At 47.7% G+C, this 15551-nt stretch overlaps 1 protein-coding gene across 3 annotated transcripts in view; it reads right to left on the reverse strand.

Annotated features, from left to right (window-relative positions):
• The window catches only part of Uqcc1 (ubiquinol-cytochrome c reductase complex assembly factor 1), a 92519-nt gene that overhangs the window by 9202 nt on the left and 67766 nt on the right, over positions 1 to 15551 (reverse strand). For all 3 annotated transcript variants that reach the window (XM_087654435.1, XM_087654434.1, NM_001109446.2), the window contains exon 8: positions 2892 to 2969. In XM_087654435.1, coding sequence (XP_087510561.1) covers positions 2892 to 2969 — 78 coding nt within the window. The remainder of the gene's footprint in view (positions 1 to 2891; positions 2970 to 15551) is intronic.

Here is a 15551-nt window from a genome sequence, read left to right on the forward strand (position 1 = left end):
GAAATGTAAATACTTAAAATATCCAATAAAAAAAGGGAAATAAATAAATGAGAGAGAGAGAGAGAGAGAGAGAGAGAGAGAGAGAGAGAGAACAACAGGTCACAGAAGGCCTGTGACACAGTAGAGCATCAGGAAGGGCACCAATGGGGCCTCTGGCACACGGTTGTTGAGAATCAATGGGGCCAACAAGATGAGGATGTGGAGAGATTCCTTTAGTTAGTCTTGAGCAGGCCTAGAACCTTGTGATTGCAGAGTGTTCTAAAGAATGCTGAACCCACATGGCTGCCCACCTATGCCAGTTAAATCAGAACCTGTGGGTGACGGGTTCCTCATACTGAAATTTTTCGACCATTTCCCAGATGAATAGTGCATTTTTCAAGCTTTTTCTGCTTGTCACCTGTGTGCTTGCCGAAGCACCAGGTGGCTCCTACTGAATGGAAGCCTTCACTGGGGACTAGGGGTGAGATTTAAAGCATCTCCTGGGTGAAGCCTTCACTGGGAACTAGGGGTGAGATTTAAAGCACCTCCTGGGTGTAGAACATGAGACTCCCCATGCTCCAAGCAGGTGGGACTAAACCACATAGACAGCAACAAGTAAACTCACCGGGAAAACAAGACAAAAAGACAGAGCTGATAAATTTGAAAGGGAAAAGTGGGTTGGGATGGGATGGGGAATGGGGGATATGATAGGATAACAGGAGCAAGAGGAACTTGTAGGAGAGGGAATGAGAGGTGGGTTTTAATCAAAACACAGTATATACATGCATGAAATTCTCAAATAATGAAAAAAGAGGAGACTAAAAAGCCTCCAATGGACTAGAGACATAGCTAATTTGGCAGGGCACTTACCTAGCATGCATAAAGCCCTGTGTTCAATCCCTAACACATATAAATCAGTGACAGACCATTGCAGCCGAGATTATAGGCATGTGCCGCCGTGGTTCAGGGAATCAAACCCCGGGCTTTGTGAATTCTGGGCAATAATGTACCAACTGATCTGCACCCCAGCCCTGCCCTGAATGTTTCTTCCCCTCCTCACTGTGTGCCTCCTCACTGTGTCGACACCAGAGACACACGGGGCACTGTCCCTTCCCAGAGAAAACCCAGTAGACCAGGCGACAGACTATTTGTGCTAGTGTGCGCTGTAAGCATTCCGGGCAGGTGGAAGGAGCTGAGCCTGGGGACGGTTAGGGGCCCTTTCCCAGGAGGGGAGTGGGAATGCACATCATTTATTAAGAATAGAACAAGCTGTGAAGAATGCCGTGAGCATGCACACGGGGGCTCGTTATACCGACTTAACTTTTCTACATGCTTCAAGTTTCCGTTATAAAGCTGGAGGGCTGGGAAAGATACAGAGACAACAGGTGAACCTGGAGACACCCTGCTAAGTGAAATAAGCAGTAACAGAAGAGCAGACACTAAGATTCCACTCCCATGAGTTCTAGTCAAATTCAGAGAGTGACATAAAACGGAGGTTTCCAGAGGCTGAGAGGAGGAGGGAGGGAGGAGGAGAGGGAGGAGGAGGAAGTAGGGAATTAGCATTTAATGGGATAGCGTATGAGATTGTGATCTCATACACACAGCTCTGTGCAGAAAGTACTCTGAAGAAAGGCGTGTAGGTGCAACTCATTTGCATAAAGCCGAGGAACTGCTGTGAACGCACAGATAACACTTGAAGGAGATCAACGCCCTGTGACTTCACCTCGGTGCTGGATAGAGAATGGGTCTTCGAGCTTCAAGCAGGAACATGCCTAGTTCTGTGAACTTTAAAGATGAGGTGATGGAACTAGGCGTGGTGTTGTATGACACTAAGCCAGTAATCTCAGCACTTGGGAGGCAGAGGCAGAGGCAGGTGGATCTCTGAGTTCCAGCCCAGCCTGGTCTACAGAGCGAGCTCCAGGATAACAAGGCTACGCAGAGAAACCCTGTCTGGACAAAAAGAAGTAAGATAAGCACTGGGGGGTGAGGGGATGGCTCAGAGGTCCAGAGCGTTTGTCACTTTTGCAGAGGAACTAGACTCAATCCCCAGCTTCCACAGGATGGCTCAAAGTCGTCATAACTCCACTTACAGGGGATCCACTGGCCCTTCTGACCTCCACAGCACCAGGCATCATGAGGCACACATGTAGGCAAAAAGTTCACACACATCAATGAGTTATGTGCTACTTTAAAAGGAAACTTGAAACAGCATACCTTAGTCCCACATCCCACAGACCGTGTTGACACACGGGTGTCTTGCTTTCTCTGGGAGGAGCTGGGGCAGTGGCAGTATCTGATTCGCCTTTGTGCCCCATCCCGCACCCATTGGGCACTCAATGCTAACTAACTGAATGTTGACCGATCTATATAGTGCGCATTTCCCCCAGCATTGGATGAAGAAGAGATACTAAGCAATAACAGCGAGTGGAGAATATGGTCCCCAGAGCTTCCCTCACATGTCCTCAGAGGCTCCATGAGGCTGGAGAGATGGCCCAGGGGCTACAAGCACTCGCTGCTCTTAAAGAGACTCACTTAGTGACTCACAACTGTAAACTTCAGCTCCAGAGGATCCAGTAGCCTCTTCTGGCCTCTGCATACACACACACACACACACACACACACACACACACACACACACGCAGCCTTTGTTGGGGCAGAGTATGGTTGTGTACCTCTTTGGTTCCTAGCACCCATGCTGTGTGGCTCACAAGTGCAGCCCCCAGGGCCTGCCCTGGCCTGATCTCCACAGGCACTGACATGCAGCCTTACACACGTGGCAGACACTCGCACAGACACACATACATAAGTTAAAATTCTTTCTATGGAAGGAAGAGGAGTGGGAGGGAGGGAGGCTGACGGGCCTTTGCTGGGGAGGCCACGCACACAGCCTGATGCTCAGCCGATGATCTTACCTCATCGTATCCCAAGACTGCTGCGTAGAAATTGTTTGTCATGAGGGCCATGTTCTTCTTTAGGATGTAGGAATTAACCTATAAAAACAAAAACAGGAAAGTAAGGAGGAGCACGGTGCCACTTAGCTGTCATAGGCTAACACGGAAGGGAACTCAGTCTAGGCTGCTCTTGGATGTCGGGATTCCCCACGATGAAACTGCTGCTTCCTTCGGATTTTGATTCAAAGCTACATAAATTTTATTTTTTTTTAAAGATTTATTTATTTATTTATTTATTTATTTAATGTGTGTGAGTACACTGTAGCTGTCTTCGACACACCATAAGAGGGCATCAGATCTCATTACAGATGGTTGTGAGCCACCATGTGGTTGCTGGGAATTGAACTCAGGACCTCTGGAAGAGCAGTCAGTGCTCCTAACCACTGAGCCATCCCTCCAGCACCCGTTACATAAATTTTAATGAGTGGACCCTCAACTGCATGTCTGGTTGTGAGTTTGTGCTGGTGATCACACAGCGTCAGCACCCGGCCTGATTACAAGAGCTTACGGCCTAGCATAGGACAGCGGGCATTAAGGACCACTCTCAGGGCAGCAGCCCACTCCAGGAGTCCATAGCACCCAGGGGTCAGAGGATCAGAAGTTCAAGGTCATAATGAGTTTACCACACGTCAAAAACAAACAGAAGGGCCATCGAGGTGGCTTGGCAGGCAATGGTGCTCAATACCCAATCTGACAACTAGAGTTTGCTCCCCAGGACCCATACCACGGAAGGAGAGAAGTGACACCCGTAAGTTATTCTCTGATTTCCACACACACACACGTGAACAAATAAGTATAATTTAAATTATTATCTTACTACCCATGTGTGTGGGTGTGCATGTGTGCATGTATGTGTGTATGCCTGTGGAGGGCAGAACCGAGCATCGGATCCCCTGGAACTGTTGTCACAGCAGGTGTGAGCCACCATTTGGGTCTTAACCACTGAGTCACCTCTCCAGCTCCGGCAATTAAAACTTTATTTTATCTTACTTTTAGACAGGGTCTCTCTATGTAACACTGGCTTGCCCGGAACTTACTTTGTAGATGAGGCTGGCCTGGACTCACTGTGATCTGCCTGGCTCTGCCTCCCAGGTGTTGGGACTAAACATGTGGCATTCCCACACCAGGCTTGAAAGTTTTTAATGAAACAAAGCTACCACTACCCAACGGCTCAAATCACAAATGAAGGACAAATGAATTTCAGTGCAAATGGCCTCATGTTGGAGACCTGAGAAAGTCTCCATTAGGAGGACGAATTTAAGTGGCCCTGAGAGAAGGGCTGCAAGAGCTATCCTGCAGACAAGAGTGAAGACCCAAGTTCAAATCCCGGAACCCTTACAGCTACCTGCAACTCCTGTTCTAGGGATGTTGACACCTCTGACCTCTGCAGACACTGTCCTTCATGTACACAGACATACACACACACATACACAGACACACACACAGGCACAGACACACACACACACACACACACACACACACACACGTACATACACAAACACACACACACACACACAGGCACACACACACTCTCTCTCACACTCACGGAGTTTAAAAAGTCCTTAAGCGGACTTGGGGAAAGGAGTTTAACAGGACAGAGAGAGACTGAGAAGAGGAGGCTCTTGAGACAGGAAATGAGGGGTGCAGAGGTGAGGGATGGGATATTTGGGAGCTACCAGACAGTGAATAGTAGAAGCACTGCCCCACTATGGTAGGGAATGTCTCAAGGGCTGCTCAGAAGAGCTTATGGTGAAAGGTAAGATGAGGGGACATCTGCGAGGTGCTGAGAAAGAAGGAGCCTCGGAGGCTGCAGGAGGAGGGGACACTGAGAGCTGTTGTTACCAGGAAGGGATTGTTGTAGAAACAGAACTCCTGTGAGACTCATGAGTTCAGACACCTGCGGTCTGCGGCCGTTCACCAAATGTCAAGGCTTAAAGGTCCACTGGAGGCAGGGGCCATGTGCTGTTCCTCTTTGGGATACAGGAGAAAAGCTTATCACTACACAACTCGGGCTACAAAGTGTTACTTGGCTTGACAGGCTCAAGAACTGCCAAGCATCCTTTAGAGCCTCAGGTAGAGACTAAGCGTCCTGCTTAACGGTCCTTACCAGAACCCAGATATAGATGTGTTATGGTCACCAATGGCTGACAGCCTGAGAGACTGGGGAATGAGCATGATGTGCCCTGATGCTCATGACCCTCATGACTCGTGACTCATTACCCATTCAAAGCCAGTGTCCCTTGTTACTGCACAGGCCCTGTGCTTCCAGGATAATTCACTTTGGATCATGAAATAGTCACTTTTTCATCTCTGGGATAATATACCCGAAAGAAGTCACCTAAGGGGGGAAGGATTAATGTTGGCTCATCAATGGAAGATGCGGCTTTAGGCATTCGGCAGGGGAGTCAGGTTACTGGTTCACAGCTTGGTGAATGGCTAAGCAGAAAACCTGGACCAGCCATGAGGACCCAGTCCCCTGCAATGTACTTTCTCCACGTAGCCCCACCTCCAAAAGGTCCCACGCCTTCCTAACATTCATCACCTAGAAACCCGTGTTCAAACACATGAGCCTACAGGAGGTCACTTTACATTCAAGCCACAATATAATTATTAAGTCAAAGACCAAGTGATTTTTTTTTTTAAAGATTTATTTATTTATTATATATAAGTACACTGTAGCTGTCTTCAGATACACCAGAAGAGGGCATCGGATCTCTTTACAGATGGTTGTGAGCCACCATGTGGTTGCTGGGAATTGAACTCATGACCTCTGGAAGAGCAGTCAGGTGCTCTTAACCGCTGAGCCATCTCTCCAGCCCAAGACCAAGTGATTTTTATCCTGGGGTTCATACACTGGTCTCTGGAGGTCAGAAGAGGCAAAAGGATTTGGGTTTAGATTCAGAAAACCCAGATTCAAGTCATAGCCCTGGTATGTCTTTTGGATGTGGTCTTGAGCAGGTAGACCTCTCTGAGGCTGTTTTGCCTTTCAAATACCCTGCACACAAGAACTGTTCTCAAGAGCATGTGAACTTGTTTACGTTCATTCATTGACAGCATACCCTGGAAGTCTTGGTGAACGGCATCAAACTCTGGGAGCACAAGGAGCTCTGAGTAAGACCTGGCTTGTTTGTACAAAACTAAAGCTGAAGCCAGCTCCAGTGCCTTACAGTCATGGACAATTTTCAAAAGTAAAGAGAGAATTGTGGAGTTCGTGGCTGGAAAATATGAGATTGGTGGTAGGTGGGAGTGTAAGCCATGACCTTTCCTACCTGCCTTCAAGCCAGGCCAGACAAACCACTGCTGCTCTGTGCTCTCAGAGTTCTGTGTGCGTTTCTCCCCCTAGGTACACACTATGGTTGGGGTTGCTTATAGACCTGTCTCTCCCACCAGACTGTGAGCCACTCAAGCTTGGGTCACAGGAAGCAGGACTGAATCATTTTGGCACCCGAACACCTGGCCCAGCACAGGGGCTAGGACGGACATGCTGATAATGAGTCCTTACAAGGTCGCCACCCAGGGCTGGGGCTGGAGCTTGGGTCCGGGTACTTGCCCAGCATTATGTAAAGCCTTGGATTCAGCACCACGAACAAAAGTGAGGGCCACTCACAGCATGCCCTGTCCTATACCACAAATTATTTTGTTTTGTGTTTTAGCTGAAGGGACACCTTGCATGCTTCTGTAATCCCACAAATAAATATGACTACATCTCTTTCTACTGCTTACTCTGACGTGCTTCGGTGAGAGAGTCAGGACAGACCAGAGTCAGAGCTCACTGCTCTGACTGGAGGATGTGATGTCGCCCAGCCCTCTGAATACCCACTTGTATTCTTCTTACTTATGTGCTGGTTGTTCTCCTAACTATGGGAGACGACCAGAGCCAGAAAAGCATGTCAGGGGTGTACAGTGTTAGTTAGGGCAAGGCACCACTTCTAGGAACATATTCACCAAACCTACTCAGTCGGCAGTCAGTGTGCAGACTGCATGATGCTAGCTTTGACGCTGAAGGGCCTTCGGGGGTCACTTGGCCTGGTGACCCCGAGGGAGGAAAGGAGTCAGTGTGGGGAAGCTCAAAGATGGAAAGAGGCAGATCCGGGGTAATACATCCGGTTGCCATCAGAGCAGAGCAAACAATGCTGTTCTGCAAAGATCCCCCAAATATTCCATAAAGCTTGGTTTGTGTTTTTCCTGTGCACTCCCCACCACCTCTGCCGAGAGACGGCCAGCTGCCACAGCTAAGAGCGGCTCTCGGGTCCCGTCGCTCAGGCTGGATTAGACATGAAAACGTCCATTTCTGAAGTTCCATCACTGCAACACAGGCCTCCCGCGGCACATGAAGGAGCTTGTTCCTGAGCTACTGGACTCACCCCACTGGGCCTTCGTGGCCGGAGCTTCCCTCAGCTGAACCCCCTACCTGACTCCGCTCCCTCACTTTGTGCAGGATCCCGCATCCCCGTGCCAGGTCACCTGTATGGGGCATGTTGCCTGTGAACGTGCAGCTCCCCCAGCAGAAGATGGGACGGGGCTGTTTGCTTGTTCACGTCTTCTGCTGTCCATAATGCTTTGCTTTTTATAAAAACCCATACATACTGAGCCACCACATGGGAAGGAGCCCTTCATATGTTACTCATATTTTCCCATTTATTTAAGCTATTAAAATTCATGCAGATATTTTATAAGCCATCGGGATTCGATGGCTGCTATTACTGAATGTTTAATAATAAACTAAACAGAAGAAATCAGAGGGTTAAATGATGACTGCAATTCCTGTAATGACTTAATTAAATTTTTATTGAGTACATAAACTATGATGTCACTTCTAGCCAACCATGGCTCTGCTTTCGCAGCATGTCACAGGGCGGGAGCGCTCAATAGGAGGCTAAATGAGCAGCAGGTCTCTGCTGAGATGGGGGAGGGAGCAAGGCTCATGTAACACACTCAATAAATTATCCGTTCATTTTTAAACAAAGTCCATGAGTTATAATATATTTGCCATGCACTTTTTATGACATAATAAAAATGTTACCTTAAGGATTACTTAACACATACTACAAATGTTATAGCAGAGGCAGGCACAAGGGGCAAAGAAAACAAACACGAACGGGCCAGGGACGGGTCCTGGAGTTTATGTCCCGGGGGAATGGCACAGTATATTAAAGGGGAATGCAAAAAACAGGGGGTACAAGTGTTCAGGGTTACTAATCAGCAGATTAATGAATGAGACAGCCATCAGGGAGCACACGAGAGGGGATCTCGCAAGGCGCACATTTAATTAAGGGGCGCATTCTCAAGGAGGGACATGGGGTTGAAAGAGATGCTAGTTCATCTGAGGCCAATCTCCGGCCTGTCCCCTCAGTGCTGTAGCCTTTAAGGACATTTAGAGACTGCTCAACAGAGGACTAGACTGTGGTGTAGCCTGAAGGAGATCGTGCTTTAACCTCTGTGAGCCCTGGAACGGCTTCACGACTTTTCTAGGTCATTTTTCTTAAATCTCATTCCCTTGTGACCCCCATGTTCATTTAGGCCTTGGTCAGAATCAACTCTGCCATTTCCCTGGCACAAGCCACATTAACAGGAGTCCTTCTTGTCTTTACTAATAGAAGGGATGCTGGTTCCTTCCCATCGTCAACGATCTAGCCTTCAAAACACTTTCTCCCTAAGCCTACAGGGGCCAACACCGATGTGAGGCTCGGAACCGGTCACAGAAGTAGCTGTCATCGATAGCTAAGTGTGCTAAGCGTTATGCTAGCTCAGTTGATCTTCCTGAGGAACTCTGAGAGGGTATCATTTTAGCAACATTCTTTTAAATTCCAGTTTGCTGGTTGAGATCTCGCTTTAAAGGCTGACTGGCCTGATGATGCACCAAAGGGCAAGGACATGGTTGGCAGTAAGAGCTGCAGAACCAGCCACCTTAATTTTGAATGGTCACATAGCGTAACAGGCCATTCCTTAGGTTCGTTGAAAAGCAAATCAAGCAAGAAGAGGTGCCAGGCCTGGTGGCACATGTCTTGTAATCCCAGCACTTGGGAGGCAGACATATCAGAAGCTCAAGGTCAGCTTTAGTCTACAAAAGGAGTTTGGGGCTAGCCTGGGCTACGTCTTGAAACCAAACTAACAAATCTAAAAGATGGCTGTCCTTGGAAATCGCCATCACTTAGCCAGTTGACAGGCATTCAGATATAATGCTGAAAAGCAGCTGATGAGATCGTGAGGCAACCGAATGTCTGCTTAATATGCTCAAGGTCAGGACACACACACACACACACAAAAAAAAAAACACACAAACACACACACACAAACACACAAACACACACACACAAACACACACACACAAACACACACACACACACACACATACACACACACACACACACTTTGGAAGCTTTGGATTGTTATCTTGTTCGACAAGTTTCAGACGTAATCTGAACAGGGGTATTAACACCTGACTTGGAAAAGTCGTGGCTTTAACAGAGACGCTGCAGTGCAGAATTCAAAAGTGGCTGCGAGGCCTCTATTTAAAATCTGTATTGATGGTGATTGTGATGGGAAGAAAAATTTACATATTACATGGATACATGATGTGATACTGTGTTCATGTTTAGGCCTTCTTTATGCCTTGGAGTTAGAGCTTGTCCACTCGTGGCACATGCAGCTGAACCAGCCCACTGACATATGAAGAATCACACAGATAAATGAAAAAGTTGTTCACTTCTGTACTTTGGAAATAGGGATAAAATGGAAACAACTAAAAATCAGCAGAAAAACTGTCACAAGGACAAGATAAGATTTGACAAGGTCAAAGCAGAGTCATTTGCAAACATAAACAAGTAACAGATAGAAGGAAGGTTTGGCTAAGCAGAGAGCAGAGTCTAGAGCAAATCTCCAATCATAAAATAGGAAGCCGGACATGTGAGGAGGCTAGTGGTATGGGCTTGTGATGTAGGAAGCTGAGGCAGGAGGCTCACAAATTCAAGTGAGTTCAGGGCCAGCCTAAGCATCTTTACTGTCTGCAAATAAAACACAGGCTAGGGCTGTAGCTTACTGGGGCCCTGGGTTCAATACACAGCACCACAAAAACAAAACCCCAAATAAACCCAAACCCCTTACCAAAAGGTGACCAACTGTCACTGTCACTTGCCTGGACGTGTAGTCACCTAGGAGTTTCTAGGTGAGTTAAACTAAAGAGAGAAGACCCTTCCTGGGCATGCATGTATGTATGGTGCATGCCTGCATGCTTGTATGGTGTGTGCATGGGTGTTACCATGGGCTGCAGTCCAGCACTGAATGAAGTGGACAAAGCAAGCTGAGCACTGTGGCCCGTCACCCCTCCTTCCTGACGGCAGACGCACACTCGTCAGCCATCTGGTTCCGGCCGCCAGGCCTTGCCCACTTTCTTTACTACGTTGCTTTTGTTGGGTGCCATCACAAAAGTAACTAACGTACTCCCAAAACCCAGAAATGTGACAAGATAACCATAATCAGATATATTTGTAAAAAGGACTTCATATAAAAGTTAAGAATGTACTAATAGAGGCCCGAGAGGTGGCGCAGTGGCTAAGAGCACTGGCTGCTCTTTCGGAGGACCTGAACTGGATTCCCAGCTCCCAACTGTGTAAGTCCAATCCCAGGGGATCCGACACTCCCCTTCGGCCTCCACAAGCACTCATACACATGCGGGCAAAATACCCACAAACATGAAATAATAGTAAAGTTGTTGTTGTTGTTGTTGTTGTTGTTGTTATTATTATTATTTAGCTTACTATACTTAACAGTGAATTTTATAGAAAAAAGCAGAGAGACGTCACTGTAGAACCGATAGAGTTACAAAAGTTGAAGCTGACAACTGGCAAGGTCACTCACTAATACGTGACCAGAAGAATCATTCAGAGTTACCTTGCGGATTGGCTGGGATGCTTCCCTCATCAAACTCAAAGGACCCAACGATTCATTTCTTCCAGTCCTAACAATGACTTTTTCTCCTCCTCTCTTTGCATTTCCCGAGGTCAAGGATCAACTTGCTTTCAAAGTAAACTGAAACACTGCGGATCCTAAAACCCTGGCCTCTCCTCGGAGATGGGCACATAGTCCTCACTGGTTCATTCGTCTCTCTCTAGGCTTTGTGTGTTTTTATAGGCAGGGTTTCTCTGTGTATCTCCGGCTGTCCAGGAATTCGCTCTGCAGATCTGGCAGGCCCCAAATTCACAGAGATCCCCCTGCCTCTGGGATTAAAGATGTGCATCTGCATCGTCACCGCTGTCAAATCCTTGTTTCTAACCACAGTGATAAAACTCTGCAGTTCAGGGACCCTGAGGTTATACGGAGCCTTTACTTCCTGTGGCCTGTAGTTAAAGCTCCCTTCCCACCTTGTGAGCCTTAGTTACCTCCCAGGGTATTTGCTTAGATACAGACTGCTTATTATCAGTCCATGGTCCATCATTCATCATCACCACATTAAAACCAGATGTCCTCACCTTACAGAGCAGGTGTCCCCCACTGTCCTTATAGAAGTGCCCCCACTGTCCTTATAGAGGAGGTGTCCCTCACTGTCCTTTTTTTTCTTTTTCTTTTTTTTTCTTTTTTTCTAGAGCTGGGGTTCGAACCCAGGGCCTTGCGCTTGGTAGGCAAGCGCTCTACCACTGAGCTAAATCCCCAATCCCCCTCACTGTCCTTATAGAGGAGGTGTCCCTCACTGTCCTTATAGAGGAGGTGCCCCTCACTGTCCTTATAGAGGTGTCCCCCCACTATCCTTATAGAGGTGTCCCTCACTGTCCTTATAGAGGAGGTGTCCCCCACTGTCCTTACAGAGCAGGTGTCCCCCACTGTCCTTATAGAGATGTCCCCCACTGTCCTTATAGAGGAGGTGTCCCTCACTGTCCTTTTTTTCTTTTTCTTTTTCGTTTTTTCTAGAGCTGGGGTTCGAACCCAGGGCCTTGCGCTTGGTAGGCAAGCGCTCTACCACTGAGCTAAATCCCCAATCCCCCTCACTGTCCTTATAGAGGTGGTGTCCCTCACTGTCCTTATAGAGGAGGTGTCCCCCACTGTCCTTATAGAGGTGTTCCCCACTGTCCTTACAGAGCAGGTGTCCCCCACTGTCCTTACAGAGCAGGTGTCCCCCACTGTCCTTATAGAGGTGCCCCCCACTGTCCTTATGAGGAGGTGTCCCTCAGTGTCCTTTTTCTCTTTTTTCCTTTTTCTTTTTTTCTAGAGCTGGGGTTCGAACCCAGGGCCTTGCGCTTGGTAGGCAAGCGCTCTACCACTGAGCTAAATCCCCAACCCCCTTCACTGTCCTTATAGAGGAGGTGTCCCTCACTGTCCTTATAGAGGAGGTGTCCCCCATTGTCCTTATAGAGGTGCCCCTCACTGTTCTTACAAAGGTGTCCCCCCACTGTCCTTATAGAGGTGCCCCCCACTATCCTTATAGAGGAGGTGTCCCCCACTGTCCTTATAGAGGTGTCTCCACTGTCCTTATAGAGGAGGTGCCCCACTGTCCTCACAAGAAGATCATTGCAATTATTCCCATGGTCTGCAAACACAACTCCATTCTAGACAAGGAGACCCAGGGTCTGTCTTCACACAAGCTATGAAATCCCACGCCTCTCTCAAACAGCGTCTTCACTACAAGTCTCAAAGTCATCTCCCCTGTCACTAGCACTTGCTGGAGAAACAAGAGATCTCTACAGAAACCTGAGGTCCCGAGCAGAGTTTCTGAATGGGGAGAACCCTCACAACAGTCAGCCACTCACACAGGAGACTAGCCTGCTACTCCCCATGGTGCTATAAGGCACCTTTCAGCTCTGCTCTTCAACAGGAGAAATAACGCAAATCTTCCCCGGCAGTGCTCGCTCATTCTTCCTGTGCCCTGCCTGCAGTCACCAGTGCATACGTGTCTTGGTCAGGCTTTTGGTGTTCTGCTGGGAAATACAACATCTGGAAACTGAAAACTTTACTGGGGATCACTACTCCCCCAGTAATCAAGGTCCTGATTACTTGGGCAAGACAATGACCTGAAGTACAAGCAAAAGATAATTCCACTCATCCTGTCAGGATGTCCAGAATCCAAAATACGAAGAAGAGAAAGTAAGCTGGGCCTGTCCTAGAAGAATGTAACCTGGTGCAGCCACCGTGGAGATTAATATTGAATTACAGTGCGACCCAGCGAGTAGACCCACAGACGGCGTGCAAGCACAGACTGGACACACTTCAAACCCACGTCAATTATGGCAATGGCATGGGGGCTTAAGGGCTTCAGAGAAGAGACACCATTCATACCATACTTCAGAATGTACACAGGTTTGTTCAGACAGAAAAGGTGGCTTCCCCAACCCACAGAGAGGAAAACAAGCATAGTGTTTTCAGAGCAAAATAGACCAGGCTAGCCTCGAGCTCAGTGGTCCTCTTGCTTCTGCATCTTGGCGTTTTAAAGGCCTGTGCTACCACACCCAGCATGCTTTTCAAAGCTGTAACAACAACAGCAACAATTTACAGTAGGGGGCTGGTAAGATGGCTCAGAGGGTAAAAGCACTTGCACCAAGTCCAGGAACCCTCACAATGGAAAGAGAGAACTGACTTTCATAAGTCATCTTTGACTTTCTTGCGTGCCATGATTCATGTGGTGTGTGTGTGTGTGTGTGTGTGTGTGTGTGTGTGTGTGTGTGTGTGTGTGTGTACACCAAACCTCAAGGTGCACAGAAGCAGAAAAGCAGTTGATCTTGCCTGTAAATGACCCTGAAATCACTGAGGGGCTGTGGAACAGTCCAGGCGAGAGTGAATAGGGGACTCAGTCTATGGAAGCTGAAACAGGAAAAAAAGGAGAACTGAGGAGAAAAAAGTATAGTGGGGTAAAGTGGCCCATGCCCATAATCTGAGCACTTGGGAGGCAGAGAAAGGAATATCTGAAATTCAGAGTTAGTCTCTGAGTTCAAGGCCAGCTTGGGCTACATGAGACCCTGCCTCAAAGTGGGAGGGCCTATGCTGTATCGTGCAGGACCAACAGTATCAAGCTATGATAGGGACAGGGTGAGACCATAATCTGCACATAATCAAACCCCACTGAGGGAAAGCAAAGGGAGAAGAAAGACAAAAGGCAGCCACCAGACAAAACCACACCAATGACTTTCCAACCCGGCAGCACTACGTGTAGACAACTAGTCCTGCAGGGTTTTAGCAATCACTGTGCCCTTAATGTCTTTTATGCTGTGGTAATGGAAAATCTTACTTGGATAAGATGTAATGTGAGCAAAATGTGTATTTAGCTTGAGCCCAGCAGGCGTCTCCAGGGGAGTAGGGGCACAGCATGTGGGTACTGTTTTAGGGGCCTGAACCTCCTTTTTGGTAATGTGCTCACCACAGGGCCATAGGTGCCAGTCATCTAGTCCTCTCTACCCTGCCTGTGGCCTTCAGACTTGACGACTATCAGTGAGAAGATGTGGACACACCTAGGTTTCTAGAGACATTCATAGACTCCTAATTGACTCGGGACTGGGCCTCATGACTGCATTTATGAGTTCAGAAAGCTATAGGCACAACTTAGCTTTCTTAATGAATTTTTTTTTTTTATTAAACATGGGCAGAAGAGCACAGTAGAAAACCACAAGATGTTTGTTCCCTATCTTGATTAGCCACATCAAATACGTAAGCCGGATCCTACAGATAAAAGCAGATAATGACTCAGGTCACTCTTAGCTAAGAAAGTCAAGGTAATGGGTGCTGGGGCCAAAACAACACGGAGGGCAAGAGGCCAAGCTGAGGTCATCAGCCCTAGCTGTGCTGACCAGTAGTGCTGCCTTCCTCTTCAGGTAGACAAGTGGGGCTTTCCCCAAGGAAGAGTGACACAATTTAACTGGTGACTCCACCTGGGCCCAGACTAAACAGTAGGACAGACATTTCCATCTGCCACAGGATGTTTCTCTCTCACCACTGTGGTGTCCTTACTGCTCACTGTTTGGAGTTAAATTTTTCCAAGTGACCAACCCAGTGGTAATCTGAGGAAGAGGTCATTCCGCAAAGCAGACGTGAGGAAACAAAAGCTTAGTCAGTACAGGTGACCTGTCCAACTATCATGGCCCAGCTTGTCTGTGAGTGACCAGGTCTCACTGTTCTGTTCAAGAACTCCTTCCTGGGCTCAGGTGATGGTCCTGCCTTCAGCTGCTTCAATTTCGGTACAGTGTTCTTTTAAGGCTCCGAGAGACTTGCCACCCAGATGATAGCGTATAGAACCCCATAGAAGTGTCCTGGGAAGGCTGAACTGGACTACGTGTTCGTGGAAGATCACTCCCGTGAAGAGTGACTGAGGATCATGCTTTGGATGTCCTTAAAATGGAGCTGCCCTGGTCCTGGGAACTGAGTGGCTCCTTAAAGAGTCTTTGTGTTCTCTCTCTTTCTTACTTTACTGTATGATTGCTTTGCCTGCATGTATGTCTGTTCACCAAGTGTGTGCCTGGTTCCCGTGGAGGTCAGAAGAGGCTATCAAATTCTCTGGAACAGGAGTTACTGTAACTGTGAGCCACTGTGTGGTTGCTGGGAATCGAACCCAGGTCCTCTGCAAGAGCAGCCAGTGCTCTTAACCTCTGAGCCATCTCTCCAGCACACTTTTTATCAAAAAAAAAAAAAAAAAAAAAAAAAGGA

The sequence above is a fragment of the Rattus norvegicus genome, chromosome 3 (assembly GCF_021556685.1).
Source record: "Rattus norvegicus strain SHRSP/BbbUtx chromosome 3, alternate assembly SHRSP_T2T, whole genome shotgun sequence".
Taxonomy (NCBI): domain Eukaryota; kingdom Metazoa; phylum Chordata; class Mammalia; order Rodentia; family Muridae; genus Rattus; species Rattus norvegicus.